This window comes from Alosa sapidissima, chromosome 21, assembly GCF_018492685.1.
Source record: "Alosa sapidissima isolate fAloSap1 chromosome 21, fAloSap1.pri, whole genome shotgun sequence".
Classification (NCBI taxonomy): domain Eukaryota; kingdom Metazoa; phylum Chordata; class Actinopteri; order Clupeiformes; family Clupeidae; genus Alosa; species Alosa sapidissima.
In genome coordinates this window covers 2,102,672-2,121,732 of record NC_055977.1, presented here as the reverse complement: position 1 = coordinate 2,121,732, position 19,061 = coordinate 2,102,672, and the positions used below count along the sequence as shown (strand labels likewise).

The following is a 19,061-nucleotide window of genomic DNA, read 5'->3' as shown; positions in this document are numbered from 1 at the left end:
CACAGCATGCTGTACACGCACACAAACACACACACACACAGCATGCTGTACACACACACACACACAGCATGCTGTACACAGGATCCATAATGAATTCATTGATTGAGAGAATCTGTCTCACCGTCAGTGTGTTCTGTGTTGGTCTGCAGGGTGACCAAGGCTTTCCTGGAGAACATGGACCGCAGGGAGAGAGAGGGGTGGGGGAACCAGGGCCGAAGGTAAGAGGAGGACCTCAGAGAGGACTGTGACAGGGTGCCAATACGTTTGTTCCTTACTTTGCTCCTTACTTGGCTTGGAGGCATAGCCTAGCTTTGTTAGGAGGCATAGCCTAGCTTTGTTAAGTGAAGGCCCATTCACACCAAGAACGATAACGATAACTATAAATAAATATCGTTCTCGTTAATATGAATGACGACGTTCACACATAAACTATAACGATAATGACATGAAGAACGATATCGTTGGGGATCACTTTCAGAGCGATTTTCACAACGATAAAATGCTAATAGCCAATCAGAACCCATCGAATTTTAGCCGTCACATTCATTAACACAAGGAGAGACTTTGTTTATCGTTGTTCAGTGTGAACGCTTTTATCGTTATGGATATAGTTATCATTATCATTATCGTTCTTGGTGTGAATGGGCCTTAAGACTAAAGAGAAGAATCTGAATAGATATTATTAAACGAGGGGATTCTGAATGTTTGATGTTCTTAAAAGAGAATATTCTCAATGAGTATGTGTACATGGACATTCATATTCCGAGTATTGACCTTTTTCAGAATAAGACAATATTGGGAATATGGTGTTACATGAGTTAATAGAATATATTTCGTTTATATTCCCATTTACATGTCACGCAGCATATTCTGACTAATAAAGACTTTATCAAAGTTCTAAATGTTCTTTCCCTGAAAGTTTCTATAGTAACCCTACTGCTACCTAAACTATACTGCCATTATGCAGGGATTAAAGTGAACTTTTGACTGAACTTTTTTCAGGTCATAAGTCATACGTTGTTCATATCTACCTATAGAGATAGCACCCCTATCGCGACCTATTGGGTTTTAATGTACAAAAAGATGCAAACAGCAAAGTAAAGCACCAAATAAACACCAAAACGAGGCTACAGGGGACTAAGTTACTATGTAATTAATGCCACCTACAGGTGAATGCATAGAACATAACAATCCTATGGTTTGTGTACCCTGTAGCCTCGTTTTAGCCATGTGAATAAGGCGAATTGAGAGTGTTCTTGATTGAGATTGAGTTTTCCTGTTGAACAAAACAATATTTCAATACCATCCCTGACCATTGCTGATTAGCCATTGCTGTTCTTTTCTACTGCAGCAATATTGTAGCAAGGCTTTAACATACACTCTTATTTAATTACTTCAGGCCAAAAGTGTTTAAAGGGGAGATTTTTTTTCTTGTTAATATGCAATTCAACACTAAGTAAAATCTATATTTGCAAGACTTCACATTTCCTCATCAAAGTAACGAATCAGAACAGTCTAGATATTGTTCATATTTCCATTTGTTGCCTCATCTGCATTTAATGAAAACATGGTAATTTTGAGTTTTACAGACAACTCAAGTTTTCCAATGAGCAGCAAGACTGTGTGTGCTCATGCAGGAGGTCTGCGCATCTGATAACGACAATCGTGTTGCGCTATGCTATGAAAGAACATACGTAGCCTACTTTCTGAGCGCAAACACGGTCAGCCATAGATAAACGTAGCCTACCTCTGTCGTGGTGGCTAGTTGCACCAGGTAGGGAAGATGTCCTGAAGTGCAAGAACGTTAACCTTATGGCGGTCTTCTGATTGTTGGCGTGCTAAAACATTTTCCTATTGCATCCATAAACAATTTTCTTGCAGCAAACCGCGCAAAAGCAAACCCCTGGCACTTTATTTTTTTACACCATGGCTTGTTAGTTCTCCCCCGTTTCCAACAGCCGCCCATCTCCATTTATTTTTTAACTTTTGACACCTGTGCCTTCCTTTATTGTTGTTTATGTAAAGCACATTGGTGTTTATGTAAAGCACATTGAATGACCTCTGTGTATGAAATGCGCTATATAAATAAACTTAACTTGACTTTAGCAACGCATCCATGACAGCTAGTGGCCTTGCCAAATAGACGCACACAAATCATGACGCTAATATGCAAGGTTCTGGTAGGCCTACTGGTTATGGTTTTGTGCTATACATTAATAATAGCAAAGTTTTAAGTTGACTATTTTAATTGCATGGTTATTTTTTGTCAACATACGCTCACAACCTACTGTCGTTAAAATGAGGCCTAAGCAAAATAGGCTACAAGGTGGTCTGTGCGTCACAAACACGACTGACCCCCCTACTCAACAGTTCGCGATATTATTATTTTATATTAACATGCTCAGTCAAAACCTTCCGTCGCAAATTGTGAAAAACAGACGGGCATAGGCTACGGTTTATATTGCGTCGCTTTACACATACTGTTATTTGCATTGGTCAAAAACTGTAACAATAATAGTAGGCTACATCGGGTGGCAGCAGGCTATCTGTTCAAGTCATAGGTGACACCCAAAATGAATGACCTCCCCTGACGAGTTTGCGATAGTAAGAAATTGTCTACATTGATGCACGGAAAGAACACAGCCTCCAAATTCGCACATAGAGCTCACAATATCATATCCAAAAAAGTTAAACGGATTGGGCAACCTCATCAGCTGTCTTGATGGTGTCACTATAATCCAACTTTGACCGTCCTCCAGACGTGTTCTTTTTTTTTTTTTAAGCAACCGCCCCAGGCCAATGAGACAAGCGTGTAGCTACAATATAAACAAAGCGAAACTCATGGCTGACGTATCTTCTTGAGCGGTCTCTGATTGAGACACAGAAAGTTCTCAAGAACACTATTAGGTCTTAAAACATTTACCATCACACACATTCATTCATCGGACCTAATATTTGTAGTTTTAAAAAAAGGAAAAGAAAAGGTGATAGACCCCCCTCCTATTTTTTTTCTCACCGGATCTGCATCGATCTCAAATATGACATTTCTAAAATCAAATAGACGGAAATCCGTCGTACGACGGATAACTTTAATCCTTGCATTATGTCGCTATCACTATCTAAGCTGTACATGAGTACATAAGTATAAGTATATATACTCTTTTGATCTTTTGATCCGAATCCGTGAATTAGTGAAACACAAACAGCACACAGTGAACACAGTGAGATGAAGCACACATTAACCCGGAGCAGTGAGCTGCCTGCAACAACAGTGGCGCTCGGGAAGCAGTGAGCAGGGATCGATTACTGCACAGGTGTGGGGCGGCAACAAGCATGCATTTAAAAATCTCACTGCACGCAATTGGATAACACTAGACCATGTTTACTCTGAATTATTTCGGACTTCGACGCAATCGGATAACACTACGACCAATGTGTGCTGTCCTCCAACGTTGCAGCACTGTCTTCATCAGTTTAGCTGGTTTCCCGGAATGTTGGGGTAAAAGTAACCTGCATCATTGCTCTTTTGCCAGAGTGTCTCACAGAGACAATTCCATTGTGCTCTCGCGAGAACTCTGGATTTCCAGGGTAAACAAATCAGGCTATGAATCTGATTGCATTTAGTGTTGGCCATCCCCAAAATGCACCAGAATACAGGAAATCACATCAAACAAATTTAAAAAAAATCTGGGGGAGGACCCCCAAACCCCCCCTCCAACATATGCGGCAATTAGTGGGAGGCCCTTAATACATCTGGGCCCAGGAGCCCGAAAGTTCATAATCTGTCCATGGCAGTGAGGGGTTAGGTGCCTTGCTCAAGGGCATTCCGCCGTGCATGTGGGCATGGGAGAGCAGTGCTCAACCACTTCCCCCTCCCACATTTTTCCTACTGGGTCAGGGATCGAACCGGCAACCCTTCGTTTACAAGCATGAAGCCCTAACCAGTAGGCCACGGCTGCCCCCTATGGTGCTGCTATTCTGTCTTATGTGTTTCTGCCCCCTATGGTGCTGCTATTCTGTCTTATGTGTTTCTGCCCCCTATGGTGCTGCTATTCTGTCTTATGTGTTTCTGTTTCTTCCCCCTATGGTGCTGCTATTCTGTCTTATGTGTTTCTTATGTGTTTCTTCCTCTTCCTCGTCCCAAAAGTGTAACATACCTTCTTCTACATTTCCGACATCTTTCCTGAAGCTCCACATAATTCCGCTCATAAATACATTTTACCGCTAGAAGGTCGCAACAGAATAAATTCCATGGGCCGTCAAACAGTTTGTTGTTATTTGCCATAATGCTGTGCTTAATTGTCGCGAAATACCGTGAATATACCAATAGAAAGTCATCATTGTGAATAAGGTGTTTACATGTCTACAACGTACCTCAATATTTTGAATAAGATCGGAATGTCTAGAACGTACCTCAATATTTTGAAGAAGATCGGAATACTCCACATACCTTACTTCGGCTATGCTTATTCTGAATATAATCCTATTCCAGTTAATATCGGAATATTAATGTCCATGTTAACATACTCAATGTTAGATGTTCTTACAGTAAAAGAGAGGATTCTAAATGTTAGATGTTCTCAAAAAGAGAAAATCCTAAATGGATGTTTGTAAAAGAGAAGAATCTGAATGTTAGATTTTATTACAGTAAAAGAAGTTGAATGTGAAATGACAGGATGTTATACAACTGTGTGTGTGTGTGTGTTTGTGTGTGGTGTGTATGTGTGTGTGTGTGTGTGTGTCTGTGTGTGTGTGTTTGGTGTGTGTGTGTGTGCGTGTGTGTGTGTGTGTGTGTGTGTGGCGTTCCAGGGGGAGCCGGGGCCTCCAGGCACCGCAGGGATCCCTGGGTTTCCAGGAGAGGACGGAGCCGTGGGACCCAAGGTAAGGAGGGGTCAAGGGTCAGGAGGGGTCAAGGGTCAGGAGGTCATCACTCTCCTATGACCTGGGTTCTCTGTGTTTAACACCCTACTGGCGCCTAAAGGGTTAACACCCTACTGTACGCACATTTCATTTGAATGGACTCAATTAAACATAGAACGTAATGTAACCAAATTGTATTTCCGTAGTAATGAACAGGAAACAGGAAGAACATTGCTGGTGTGAGCTTTGTGTTTGATGTTCCACCAATTCAGAAATGAACTCTCTGTTCTGATTTCCATCACAGATGTAAATATTTGTGTGTGTGTGTGTGTGTGTGTGTCTGTCTGTGTGTGTGTGTGTGTGTGTGTGTGTGTGTCAGGGGGAGATGGGGGCACCCGGGTCCCGTGGTTCAGAGGGAGCACCTGGGAAAGGGCTACCTGGAGAAAAGGTACTAGCAATCAGAAGGCTTAATTTTTGTAGTCCCTTATGACAGCATTTCACACATCTGATTTGAGAATCTACCTAAACCCACACAGACACACACAGACACACACACACACACACAGACAGACACACTGAGCAAAAACACATAATTTGTTTGGAGAGTTTCTATACCCAAAGGTAACTCACACCAAGAGAAAGCCACCACAAGCCGAGCATCTGCTCCCCCCAGTGGACAGTAGTGTAACTACACCTGTCCCACAGTGCCGACTTACTTCAAACGCCTCCAGATCCTCTGTAAATGTAGAGATAAGATAGTGGCCCAGCAAAAGCAGACCATAACCACCCATGTATGTGCGATTCAACAGTAAAGCAACAAATAACATGTCTGGTGTGTGTGTGTGTGTGTGTGTGTGTGTGTGTGTGTGTGTGTGTGTCTGTAGGGTGATCGTGGTGACAGGGGCTCCCGAGGCCTTCCAGGAACCCTAGGTTCAACTGGCCCCGCAGGAGCCAAGGTGAGTTCACCTGTCCTCATCATGAGCCTCAAAAAGCATGAAGTAGAGCTGCGCCTTGTTTTTAAGTCCTCTTAAGAAAAGTTCTCTGGTGCAGTGGTCAGCACTGTACAGCACTTTTGCACTTTCTTGCACTTTTTGCACACTGTGTTGCCTCAAAAAAACGTTTGAAAAAATATGTAAAAAACTAAATACAGTGGTTTAAAAACCAACCTTTTGTGATTACTTGTTTCTCAGAGTTATCATGAACCTCACAACCACACCTGTCCTCATCACCACACCTGTCCTCACAATCACACCTACACCTGCCCTAAACATAACACCTACATGAGCACATGGCATTCCAAAAGGAGAATGTCAGGGTTAATGCCGTGGTCAGTCTCAGGTGACCAGTCTCAGGTGTTTATAGATTTCCGATGGGTTGGAATGCTGCTGGAGTTTATGGGCAGGCTATGGCTTTAAAGCACTGGAGTACCACAATAATGGTTCAGATACACTCACTCCCCTGTCTGTGTGTGTGTGTGTGTGCGTGTCTGTGTGTGTGTGTGCGTGTGTGTGTGTGTGTGTTTCATCCAGGGGGAGCCAGGCTCCATGGGCATGACTGGCGTTCCAGGACCACCTGGGAGAGGCTTACCTGGACCTAAGGTGACTATGACACACAGCTCCACCTCTATGGATCACATCATGTGTGTGTGTGTGTGTGTGTGTTGATCTTATCACATATGTGTGTGTGCAATGTTGATCACATAATGTGTGTGTGTGTGTGTGTGTGTGTTGATCTTATCACATATGTGTGTGTGCAATGTTGATCACATAATGTGTGTGTGTGTGTTGATCTTATCACATATGTGTGTGTGCAATGTTGATCACATAATGTGTGTTGATCATGTCATGGTTTGTTTTTTTATCTCAGGGAGACACAGGTCCAGCAGGTGCCCCCGGGCCTGTAGGAGAGCAGGGAGTGGGGATCCCAGGACCAAAGGTGTGTTTGTGTGTGTGTGTGTGTGTGTGGGGATCCCATGACCAAAGGTGTGTGTGTGTGTGGGGATCCCATGACCAAAGGTGTGTGTGTGTGGGGGGGGGGGGATCCCAGGACCAAAGGTGTGTGTGTGGGGGGGGGGGGGGGGGGGGGGGGATCCCAGGACCAAAGGTGTGTGTGTGTGTGTGTGTGTGGATCCCAGGACCAAAGGTGTGTGTGTGTGTTTGTGAGTGTGTGTTCTAACATGTATTCATTTACAGGGTGACAGAGGAACTCCTGGACCAATGGGATCACCTGGACTAAAGGGAGAGGGATATCCAGGGCCTCAGGTGTGTGTGTGTGTGTGTGTGTGTATGTGTGTGTGTGTGTGTGCGTGTGTATGTATATACAGCACTATATTGTAAAGTCAGTAAAATAATGATGTGCTGAATTCTCTTCCCAGGGCCCCCCAGGTCTGCCTGGCCAGCCAGGAGAGATGGGACCAGAGGGGAAGGGAGTCCCCGGGCCAAAGGTGAGGCGGCCATTTTAACTCCTCTCCAGAGACAACATGGCGGCCATCTTAACTCCTCTCCAGAGACAACATGGCTGCCTTTCTGAACAACCTCACATTAAACACTTACTGTAGGATCTAGCCATGATACAACCTCAGATTAAACACTTACTGTAGGATCTAGCCATGATACAACCTCAGATTAAACATTTAGAGAAGGATGAAGGCATATAACAGCTATGCATGTGTACTGACAAATAATACACAACTTCAGACAAATGAATTCACACTCCCCACCTCGTTCTCAATCCTTTCAGGGTGACCGAGGATCGCACGGCTCTCCTGGCCCCTCTGGGCCTCCTGGGATCGGTCTGATGGGAGAAAAGGTGAGCACTCACTCCAGCACACCTCACTTCCTCCCCCTGAGGAGGTGTTACTCCTGCAGACGACCACTGAGGTGGTGTTGAGTAGAGGTAGAGTTAGCCCTTTAGCTAGTTATACAGGATGACTGAGGGGTAGTATTAGCCCTTTAGCTAGTTCTACAGGATGACTGAGGTAGAGTTAGCCCTTTAGCTAGTTCTACAGAATGACTGAGGTAGTGTTAGCCCTTTAGCTAGTTCTGCAGGATGACTGAGGTAGAGTTAGCCCTTTAGCTAGTTCTACAGGATGACTGAGGTAGTGTTAGCCCTGTCTGTCTGCTCCTGCTCAGTGATGTGGTGGTAATGATCCTGATGTCCTACAGGGGACAGTAGGCCAGCCAGGGCCTTCAGGTGAGCCAGGACTACCAGGAGAGGGTATTCAGGGGCCCAAGGTGAGGACAGACATACACACACACACACACACACACACATACACACACACACAGTGTGTTTGAGTCTGATTATTCATTTGTTCTGGATTTGTTCTGACTCTATGAACTCAAATAAATGCTGCGTGTGTGTATTCCTCTGTGTGTGTGTGTGTGTGTGTGTGTGTTTAACTTCCAGGGTGAACCAGGGTTTCAGGGCCAACCAGGACCACGGGGACCCCCAGGAGATGGACACCCCGGAGAGAAGGTTCTGGAAACTAAAAAAAGCATCAATGATCCATTAACATACACATGATCCTTTAACAGACATCTATGATCCATTAACAGATTTCTATGATCCATTAACAGACATGCCTGCTTGATAACCCCAGTGAAATGCTCTCGAATGCTTTTCTGTTGTTGAAGTTTTTTTGTCCACAAAGGTTGAAATTCCCTACATATAGCACTAGGAGTTTAACATCTCTCCTGTGTATGTATGAAATGATTCAATGCAGATGTACAGAGACTGTGACTACATATTATGGGCAGCCGTGGCCCACTGGTTAGCACTCTGGACTTGTAACCGGTGGGTTGCCGGTTCAATCCCCGACCAGTGGGCCGCGGCTGAAGTGCCCTTGAGCAAGGCACCTAACCCCTCACTGCTCCCCGAGCGCCGCCATTGTAGCAGGCTGCTCACTGCACTGCGGGATTAGTGTGTGCTTCACCTCGCTGTTTGTGTGTCATTAATTCACCGATTGGGTTAAATGCAGAGACCAAATTTCCCTCACGGGATCAAAAAAGTATACTTACTTATACTTATAAGCAGAGAAGAACAGAGGAGACAGCGCACTGCCAGCCTAATAAACAGACATTTGCAAACGCAGTCTAATCAGCGCCATCCCCAAACTGCAGAAAGTGTAGAAAGCGCTTTGCACACAGTGCTTCTTCATTATATGTGATATTCATCATCCCTGTAGCTCATCCAGTGATCAGAGCCTTTCTCCGCCCTCTACTGTAATTTGCGGTGCCCACAACTGATTCTGATTGGCTGCTGGTGTTGTGTTGTCAGGGCGACAGAGGTAACCCAGGTGAGCGTGGGAGGAAAGGAGAACGAGGGGAATTCGGACAGCCGGGACAAACAGGACCAGTGGTAGGACGTCACATCACACCCCCCCCCCCCCCCCCACACACACACACACACTGTCTGAATTTGAGTCTGATTTATCCGATGTACTGAATAGATCAGTAGGTAGTACGCTATTGTCATTGAATATCTTCTTATGACAACCTGTCCTTATGTAATGTAAAATATAATTTAATCTAATCTGGTGTTCACTTTTGTTGTAGGGATTACCAGGAGAGAAAGGCGAGGCTGGATTATCAGTGAGTACAATTCACCATGACAGAAAGTTTCACTCTGATCTCCTTTTACCGCATCAGCGTAGATCTGACTAATCACAACACACACTCTGTTCCAGAGAGAGGAGGTGATCCGGATCATACGGGAAATATGTGGTAGGTACAGACACACACACGCACACACACACACACACACGCACACGCACACGCACACGCACACACACACACGCACACATACACATACAGTACATATACACACACATACACACACACACAAATAAACAAACAGCAAACAAACAAACACACACACACATACAGTACATATACACACACATACACACACACACACACACAATACATATACACACACACACATACTCTCACAGACACACACACACATACTCTCACAGACACACACACACACAAACATGCACAACAAATTGAAAAAAAAGAACAAATATTAAATTCCAACCATTACAAAAAGATGCCGAATGCTCAGGTGGTGTGAGCTGTCATGAAGTGAGTCATTTGTAAACAATCCCTATTAAAATAGAGAACGTTAACCTTTTCTGTAGTTTACCTGCCATGTCCTCTGTTGCCTAGGCTGCGGTATCCGTTGCCGTGACAGCCCACTGGAGCTGGTGTTTGTGATTGACAGCTCGGAGAGCGTGGGCCCCGAGAACTTCGAGGTGGTGAAGGACTTTGTGAACGCGCTGATCGACCGTGCGGCGGTGAGCCGCGAGGCGACGCGCGTCGGCGTGGTGCTGTACAGCCACGTGGACCTCGTCGTGGTCAGCCTGCAGCAGAACCTGGGCCGCCAGGATGACGTGAAGGCGGCCGTCAGGAAGATGCCCTACCTTGGCGAGGGCACGTTCACGGGCAGCGCCCTCCGTACTGCCACCGAGCTCTTCCAGGTGGCGCGGCCGAACGTGCGCAAGGTGGTGCTGGTGCTGACCGACGGCCAGGCCGATCGCCGTGACGACGTGAAGCTGGAGGACGCTGCGGCCCAGGCACACGCTGCCGGCGTGGAGGTGTTCGTCATCGGCGTGGTGAGGAAGAATGACCCACTCTACGCCGACTTCGCCAGCGAGATGAACACCATGGCCTCTGACCCCGACCACGAACATGTCTACCTCATCGACAACTTCATGACCCTCCCCAGTGAGTTAACAGCACTCTCTGATTGGCTACACCCTCACTCTTATTTGTATTTGTGTATGTGTGTGTGTGTGTGTGTGTGTGTGTGTGTGTGTGTATGTGTGTGCTTTAGTTCTTTACCACTTAGCACTATTATTATATAGCTCTAATGTTAATCCTTGTGTTAGCTGCAATGCTAATCTGTGCTGTCTTTTCCTGTGCTAGCAGCTGTGCTAGCTGCAATGTTAAGGGTTATCTGTGCTGTCTCTTCCTGTGCTAGCTGTAATGCTAAGGGTTATCTGTGCTAAAGGTTATCTGTGCAGTCGCTTCCTGTGCTAGCAGCTGTGCTAGCTGCAATGCTAAGGGCTATCTCTTCCTGTGCTAGCTTTGGAGAGTAAGCTTCTGAGCCGGATCTGCGAGCACGATGACGGCTCTCTCTTCAGACCCATCCCGAACTTCGTATTCCCCAACGGCCACAGCCCCTCACCAGGCAAAACGGACAAACCCACCTACGACAGTGACCCCTATCGTCCTGACAATGACCTCTACAGACCTGGCAATGTCCCCTATCGTCCCGACAATGACTTATATCGACCCGACCCCTACAGACCCGAAAGTGAGGTGTACCGCCCTGACAAGCAGGTGAGCCGGCCGCACTCTTTTGTTGCTGCTAGTTTAGTCGGTCAACTGAGTCAGCTGTTATTCTATTCTATGTGAGTAGTACTTATTACTGCGCTAACAATATCTTAGTGGCACTGTGCCTTTATTGTACCTTGATTGCTGTAAGTCGCTTTGGATAAAAGCATCAGCTAAATGACTAAATGTAAAATGTAGATGTGAATGTAAATGTAGTTGTAAATGTAAATGTAAATGTAGATGTAGCGGCTTGAAATTGCTTGAAAGAGAATCAATCTCTTCTACCTGAATGTCCAATTTAATTTTCAGATCAGCACCTGTCCAATCATAAGCAGCATTATTGCAAGATATCCTGATTGGTCCAATCCCTTGTAGTCTCATTGTGACTGATCACCACCTGTCCAATCATATGCAGCCTTATTATGACTCTGATCAGCACCTGTCCAATCGTGCACAGCCTTATTGTGTCTCTGCTCCTCTCAGCCAATCGTGCACAGCCTTATTGTGTCTCTGCTCCTCTCAGCCAATCGTGCCTCCAGTGGAGCCAGAGCGTCCTCCGTTCCCTGACCGCGCACTGCCATTCCCCGACGACGCCGACGGCAACTCCCTAGATGAGAACGAGATCGAGATCGGCCACTCCACCTCCCTGTATGAGGAGCCGTTCGACCCGCTGCCCGACTTCACCGTGGAGTCGCCTGGGGTCAGGGTCATGTCCGAGGTCATCGCCATGGTGGTTCCCCAGACGCCCACAAACTGGCACTCAAACCTGGCAACCCCCCCTGGGCCCACCCAGCCCCCTCCACCCCCTCCAGCTGATGGGTTTGTGCAGGGTAGGTGCTCTTGCTACCAGTAGCTCTCATTCATCACACACACACACGCGCACACACACACACGCACACAACACACACACACACTGATGGGTTTGTGCAGGGTAGGTGCTCTTGCTACCAGTAGCTCTCATTCCTCACACACACACACGCGCACACACACACACGCACACAACACACACACACACTGATGGGTTTGTGCAGGGTAGGTGCTCTTGCTACCAGTAGCTCTCATTCCTCACACACACACAGTAACTCTCATTCATCACACACACACACACACACGCACACACACACACACACACAAACACGCACACAACACACACACACACACAAACACACACACACGCACACACACTGATGGGTTTGTGCAGGGTAGGTGCTCTTGCTACCAGTAGCTCTCATTCCTCACACACACACAGTAACTCTCATTCATCACACACACACACACACACACACGCACACACACACACACACACAAACATGCACACAACACACACACACACACATACACACTGATGGGTTTGTGCAGGGTAGGTGCTCTTGCTACCAGTAGCACTCCTTCATCACACACACACAGTAACTCATTCATCACACACACACACACACGCACACAACACACACACACACACACACTGATGGGTTTGTGCAGGGTAGGTGCTCTTGCTACCAGTAGCTCTCATTCATCACACACACACACACATTTACAACAGGACACAATCCCTGCAACACACACAACAATCCCTGCTCTAATCAATATAACACACTTGTCATAACACTTAAAGTCTTAGTAACACACCTGTATTGGGGCAGCCGTGGCCTACTGGTTAGCACTTCAGACTTGTAACCGGAGGGTTGCCGTTTCGAACCCCGACCAGTAGGCACGGCTGAAGTGCCCTTGAGCAAGGCACCTAACCCCTCACTGCTCCCCGAGCGCCGCTGTTTTTGCAGGCAGCTCACTGCGCCGGGATTAGTGTGTGCTTCACTTCACTGTGTGTTCACTGTGTGCTGAGTGTGTTTCACTAATTCACGGATTGGGATAAATGCAGAGACCAAATTTCCCTCACAGGATCAAAAGAGTATATATACTTATACTTACTTATACGTAATAGCACACCTGTAATAGCACACCTGCAGTAACATACCTGTAATAGCATACCTGTGGTAACACACCTGCGGTAATAAACCTGTAATAGCACACCTGTGGCAGTAGTACACCTGTAATAACACACCTGTAATAGCACACCTGCAGTAACACACCTGTAATAGTACACCTGCGGTAACACACCTGTTTGTTCCTGTGCAGAGGTCGGCTGTGGTCAGGATCTGGACCCCGGGCCGTGCCGGCAGTACGAGGTCAGGTGGTACTACGACCCGGAAGCAAACTCCTGTGCCCAGTTCTGGTATGGCGGTTGCCAGGGCAACAGGAACCGCTTCGAGTCCGAGGATCTCTGCAAGAAGGCCTGTGTGAAGACGTAACGGACGTCTCCGATGGCGACTGATGATGCGAGACACTCCCTGGGGGGAGGAGGGCATTAGTCTTCACCCAGCCCTTTGGCAAGAGACTCTGGGCCAAGCACAGAGACCACCGCTGACTAACCCTCCAATGGCCTCAGTAATCTCTTAGATCCACTTAACCTACGGGCCTATATGCCCACTAACCTACTCTTCTCACATTAGGAGACAGACACGGCATTACCTCCCAATCTCACACACATACCAGCTGAGTAGTACTTGCAGTAGCACCAAACACAAGCGCTGTGTCCTTTCTTCAGTTGACCTTAGAGGACATACAAGCCTTCAGCGCAGTAGGCTGCGCAGTGCTACACGTTATCACCAAATCAATATAATGATGCTGCGCACTGCTACACGTTATCGTCAAATCAATATAATTCTGCTGTGCACTGCTACACGTTAGCACCAAATCAATATAATGATGCTGTGCACTGCTACACGTCATCACCAAATCAATATAATGATGCTGCGCACTGCTACACGGTATCACCAAATCAATATAATGATGCTGCGCACTGCTACACGTTATCACCAAATCAATATAATTCTGCTGTTCTGTGTGAAGCTGTAAATACTAAGACAAACGTAGCCTGTTGTATAGATTTCTAGATGTTCAGGCTCCTCCACGTAGCCTGTTGTATAGATTTCTAGATGTTCAGGCGCCCCCACGTAGCCTGTTGTATAGATTTCTAGATGTTCAGGCTCCTCCACGTAGCTTGTTGTATAGATTTCTAGATGTTCAGGTACCACCACGTAGCCTGTTGTATAGAGTTCTAGATGTTCAGGCGCCCCCACTAGCCTGTTGTAGAGTTCTAGATGTTCCGGCGCACTCCCGTGGGGAACCTTGTTTTACTAAAGACGCCTTAAGAGCTTTGAAACACTGTGAAGTGATCAGGGACTGAGCGCTCAGCAGTCCTTGTGTGTAAATGTAGTGACATAAAGAACAACCATAGATGTGACACAGCTGGTTATACTATAGATATATATGTACACACTCACCATATATATTTTGTAGTCACAGTCTGACATATTAACTGTTTAACATTAATAACTGCTGGTACCACCTGACAATTTGTATTTTACGTGTCTAAACTTGTAAAAGTTTCAAGTGTTTTATGTGCAAACTAAATTTATAATAACTGTTTGAAATAAAAGTTATATCTTTTAATACATCCTCACACTGTTGGTTTCGCCTGTCAGGGTGTGTAACAGTCCCTATGACGTTAACATTGTTTTATATAAATGTGTTAGTGATCATGCTGAAATAAATAAATAAAGAGTCCTTTAAAAAGATCAGGGTGTTTTCTAACTGAGACTAAATCACCTCATTGGGGTTAATGTCTATTTATGAGGAGACTAAATCACCACATTGGGGCTAATGTCTGTGTCTATGAGGAGACTAAATCACCTCATTGGGGCTAATGTCTGTCTACTAAGACTAAATCACCTCATTGGGGCTAATGTCTGTCTATGAGGAGACTAAACCACCTCATTGGGGCTAATGTCTGTCTATGGAGACTAAATCACCGCATTGGGGCTAATGTCTGTCTATGAGGAGACTAAATCACCTCATTGGGGCTAATGTCTGTCTATGAGGAGACTAAACCACCTCATTGGGGCTAATGTCTGTCTATGGAGACTAAATCACCGCATTGGGGCTAATGTCTGTTTACTGAGACTAAATCACCTCATTGGGGCTAATGTCTGTCTATGAGGAGACTAAACCACCTCATTGGGGCTAATGTCTGTCTATGAGGAGACTAAATCGCCTCAATGGGGCTAATGTCTGTTTACTGAGACTAAATCACCTCATTGGGGCTAATGTCTGTTTACTGAGACTAAATCACCTCATTGGGGCTAATGTCTGTCTATGAGGAGACTAAACCACCTAATTGGGGCTAATGTCTGTCTATGAGGAGACTAAATCGCCACATTGGGGCTAATGTCTGTATATAGAAAATAAACCACCACATTGGGGCTAATGTCTGTATATAGAAAATAAACCACCAAATTGGGGCTAATGTCTGTTTATAATAAGACTAAATCACCTCATAGATAGATAGATAGATAGATAGATAGATACTTTATTGATCCCCAGGGGAAATTCAAGTCATTGGGGCTAATGTCTGTCTATTAGGAGACCAAATAACCTCATTGGAGCTAATGTGTGTCTATGAGGAGACTAAACCACCTCAATGGGGCTAATGTGTGTCTATGAGGAGACTAAACCACCTCAATGGGGCTAATGTGTGTCTATGAGGAGACTAAATCACCTCATTGGGGCTAATGTGTGTCTATGAGGAGACTAAACCACCACATTGGGGCTAATGTGTGTCTATGAGGAGACTAAATCACCTCAATGGGGCTAATGTGTGTCTATGAGGAGAGGTGATTACCCACTACACTGCTCTGACTCTGGCAGTTTCATATTTACTGCTTTTTACTCCAGCTTCTCTCTTCAGCTCTTCAGCTCCTCCTCTCTCTCTCTCCTCTCTTCACGTCTCTTGATCCTCCTCTCTCTCTCACTCCTCTCTTCACATCTCTTGATCCTCCTCTCTCTCTCACTCCTCTCTTCACGTCTCTTGATCCTCCTCTCTCTCTCTCACTCCTCTCTTCACATCTCTTGATCCTCCTCTCTCTCTCTCACTCCTCTCTTCACGTCTCTTGATCCTCCTCTCTCTCTCTCACTCCTCTCTTCACGTCTCTTGATCCTCCTCTCTCTCTCTCACTCCTCTCTTCACATCTCTTGATCCTCCTCTCTCTATCTCACTCCTCTCTTCACATCTTTTGATCCTCCTCTCTCTTTCTCTCTCCTCTCTTCACGTCTCTTGATCCTCCTCTCTCTCTCTCTCTCACTCCTCTCTTCACGTCTCTTGATCCTCCTCTCTCTCTCTCTCTCACTCCTCTCTTCACATCTCTTGATCCTTCCCTTCTCTCGTTCAATCTCTGCTACAAGTCCTATATAGGAAATAAAACTAAATCCACTGGAGACATAAATGGGTTACATAATCATCCCTTTATTTGACACACATGATTGTCTTTTAGCACAAACTGCTGGCATAACAGAAAGAGCACACACCATAGGCAACAACAATGCAGTGACATGAGCTAAAGACAAAAACATAATGCATTTGTATAGAATTTAATACAAATATACATCTTGAGCACATTATATGATATGAGCTAAAGACAAAACATAATGTTATATAGAGTAATTTGTATAGAATGTAATAAAAATACATACCATGAGCATTAATCACTGTATGGTACATCTGCCTGCGCTCCCATAGCACAATGGACTGGACGTCGCTGTGCAAAGCACTTGAAGCATTGTGCCAGCGTCGCAGGTTCTAATCCTGCTTCATGACGTGACCACCGCTGTCACGCCATCTCCTGTTAATTTGGGGGCAGCCGTGGCCTACTGGTTAGCGCTTCGGACTTGTAACCGGAGGGTTGCCAGTTCGAACCCCGACCGGTAGGCCACAGCTGAATTGCCCTTGAGCAAGGCACCTAACCCCTCACTCCTCCCCGAGCGCCGCTGTTGTTGCAGGCAGCTCACTGCGCCGGGATTAGTGTGTGCTTCACCACACTGTGTGCAGTGTGTTTCACTAATTCACAGATTGGGATAAATGCAGACCAAATTTCCCTCACGGGATCAAAAGAGTATATATACTTATACTTATCTATGATGCATCTGCCTGTATCTACTGTGTGGTGCATCTGCCTGTATCTATGGTGCATCTGCCTTTATCTACCAGTATCTATGGTGCATCTGCCTGTATCTGCCTGTATCTATGGTGCATCTGCCTGTGTCTACTCAACCCGATCTCACAAGCAATGCGTATAAAGTCGTACGCAACACTAATACCGAATTGCGTATGAATTCATACGCAAAATCAGCTAGTGACACATGCGCAGTAGCCTACATATCCGCTCACTCAAGCAACATGGCCACGCACGGCCACCTGTCGAAATCATTTTTTTTATTTCATAAATAAGTTTCGTTAAAATAAATAATGGTTTGGTGTAGGCTAATTAATGAAAATTCCGTTTGATAGCAGTACTTAAAATTTGATAATTAGGTAACCTTTTGGTCACGATGCTAAAGGTTTACGTTTGTAATACATAAAAAAAAATCCGTTTTTTTTTTGTTTAGACCCATGTTTTATTTTCTTTTTAAAATTGAGAGCCACTAATATATCCAGAATTTGTTTAGTTGGAGGACGATCAATATAAAGATTTTAAATAGCCTTTTTATAACATCATTAAATATCCCTTCGTGGCGAAAGTCTAGCTACTTAAACTTTGAAAATGTGAAGTTCTTCCTGATGTCATAACTGTTAGACTGAAGACCAGGAAACAGAACAGAACAGATGTATAACAATGAACAATGACAGTCAAATCTATGGACGAGGAACTTTATGGATAAATAGCATATAGAGCCATGCAGAGCTGTAAACAGAAAAGTTGTTAAACTCAAATTGTAGTAAAGACCACAGGTCAACACCCTCTATGGCCTGTAGCCTATACTAGCGCCTTGTGAGAAGGCAGAACTGAATAGTTCACTCTGCGAGCACAAACTCACAAAAGGGGCTAGGTCATCTTACTAATGTTAGATTTGACTACTGCTAGCAACAATGCTAAGTCAACTACCTACAATCACGTCAGGTTTAACTAGGTATATTAGCCATTTGACCTCCGAATGAAGTTGAAGAATTCAACTCTTCAATGAAGAAAAACATATTTCCATTGATTGCCTCTATTACCTAGCTAACCAAGATAGATACAATGCTTACTAGCAAGTGGATTCTATATGGCTAGCATAATGATAATTGAGCTCATGTTCAAAATAGGAATTCAACAAGCAACGATCAAAAAAAAACAAAAAAACATGAGCAGGTATGAATAAACAGGCAAACCTCCAAAGTAATGCATGTAAACAAACCATAAACAAGATATTTTGCATCTACTTACACACCGAGCAGAGAGGTTTATTTTATCAATATGGGCAGCAAGTTGGCAGTGTCGCAAAATAATGACATCAGGAAGAACTTCACATTTTCAAAGTTTAAGTAGCTAGACTTTCGCCACGAAGGGATATTTAATGATGTTATAAAAAGGCTATTTAAAATCTTTATATTGATCGTCCTCCAACTAAACACATTGTAGATATATTAGTGGCTCTCAATTTTAAAAAGAAAATAAAACATGGGTCTAAACAAAAAAAAAACGGATTTTTTTTTTTATGTATTACAAACGTACAAACATTAGTAAGATGACCTAGCCCCTTTTGTGAGTTTGTGCTCGCAGAGTGAACTATTCAGTTCTGCCTTCTCACAAGGCGCTAGTATAGGCTACAGGCCATAGAGGGTGTTGACCTGTGGTCTTTACTACAATTAGAGTTTAACAACTTTTCTGTTTACAGCTCTGCATGGCTCTATATGCTATTTATCCATAAAGTTCCTCGTCCATAGATTTGACTGTCATTGTTCATTGTTATACATCTGTTCTGTTCTGT

General features: G+C 44.8%; 1 protein-coding gene across 1 annotated transcript in view; it reads left to right on the top strand.

The window, feature by feature from the left end:
- col28a1a (collagen, type XXVIII, alpha 1a) overlaps positions 1–14,748 on the top strand; it is a 39,324-nt gene extending 24,576 nt beyond the window's left edge. Inside the window, exons 18-35 of the mRNA XM_042077637.1 lie at positions 150–218; positions 4,810–4,881; positions 5,240–5,308; positions 5,745–5,816; positions 6,390–6,458; positions 6,727–6,795; positions 7,053–7,121; positions 7,235–7,303; positions 7,600–7,668; positions 8,025–8,093; positions 8,269–8,337; positions 9,139–9,219; positions 9,417–9,452; positions 9,548–9,584; positions 10,032–10,589; positions 10,951–11,207; positions 11,725–12,031; positions 13,335–14,748. Of these exons, the coding sequence (XP_041933571.1) occupies positions 150–218; positions 4,810–4,881; positions 5,240–5,308; positions 5,745–5,816; positions 6,390–6,458; positions 6,727–6,795; positions 7,053–7,121; positions 7,235–7,303; positions 7,600–7,668; positions 8,025–8,093; positions 8,269–8,337; positions 9,139–9,219; positions 9,417–9,452; positions 9,548–9,584; positions 10,032–10,589; positions 10,951–11,207; positions 11,725–12,031; positions 13,335–13,507 (2,214 nt within the window). The 3' untranslated portion in view covers positions 13,508–14,748. The remainder of the gene's footprint in view (positions 1–149; positions 219–4,809; positions 4,882–5,239; positions 5,309–5,744; positions 5,817–6,389; positions 6,459–6,726; positions 6,796–7,052; positions 7,122–7,234; positions 7,304–7,599; positions 7,669–8,024; positions 8,094–8,268; positions 8,338–9,138; positions 9,220–9,416; positions 9,453–9,547; positions 9,585–10,031; positions 10,590–10,950; positions 11,208–11,724; positions 12,032–13,334) is intronic.
- Positions 14,749–19,061: the final 4,313 nt, after the last annotated feature.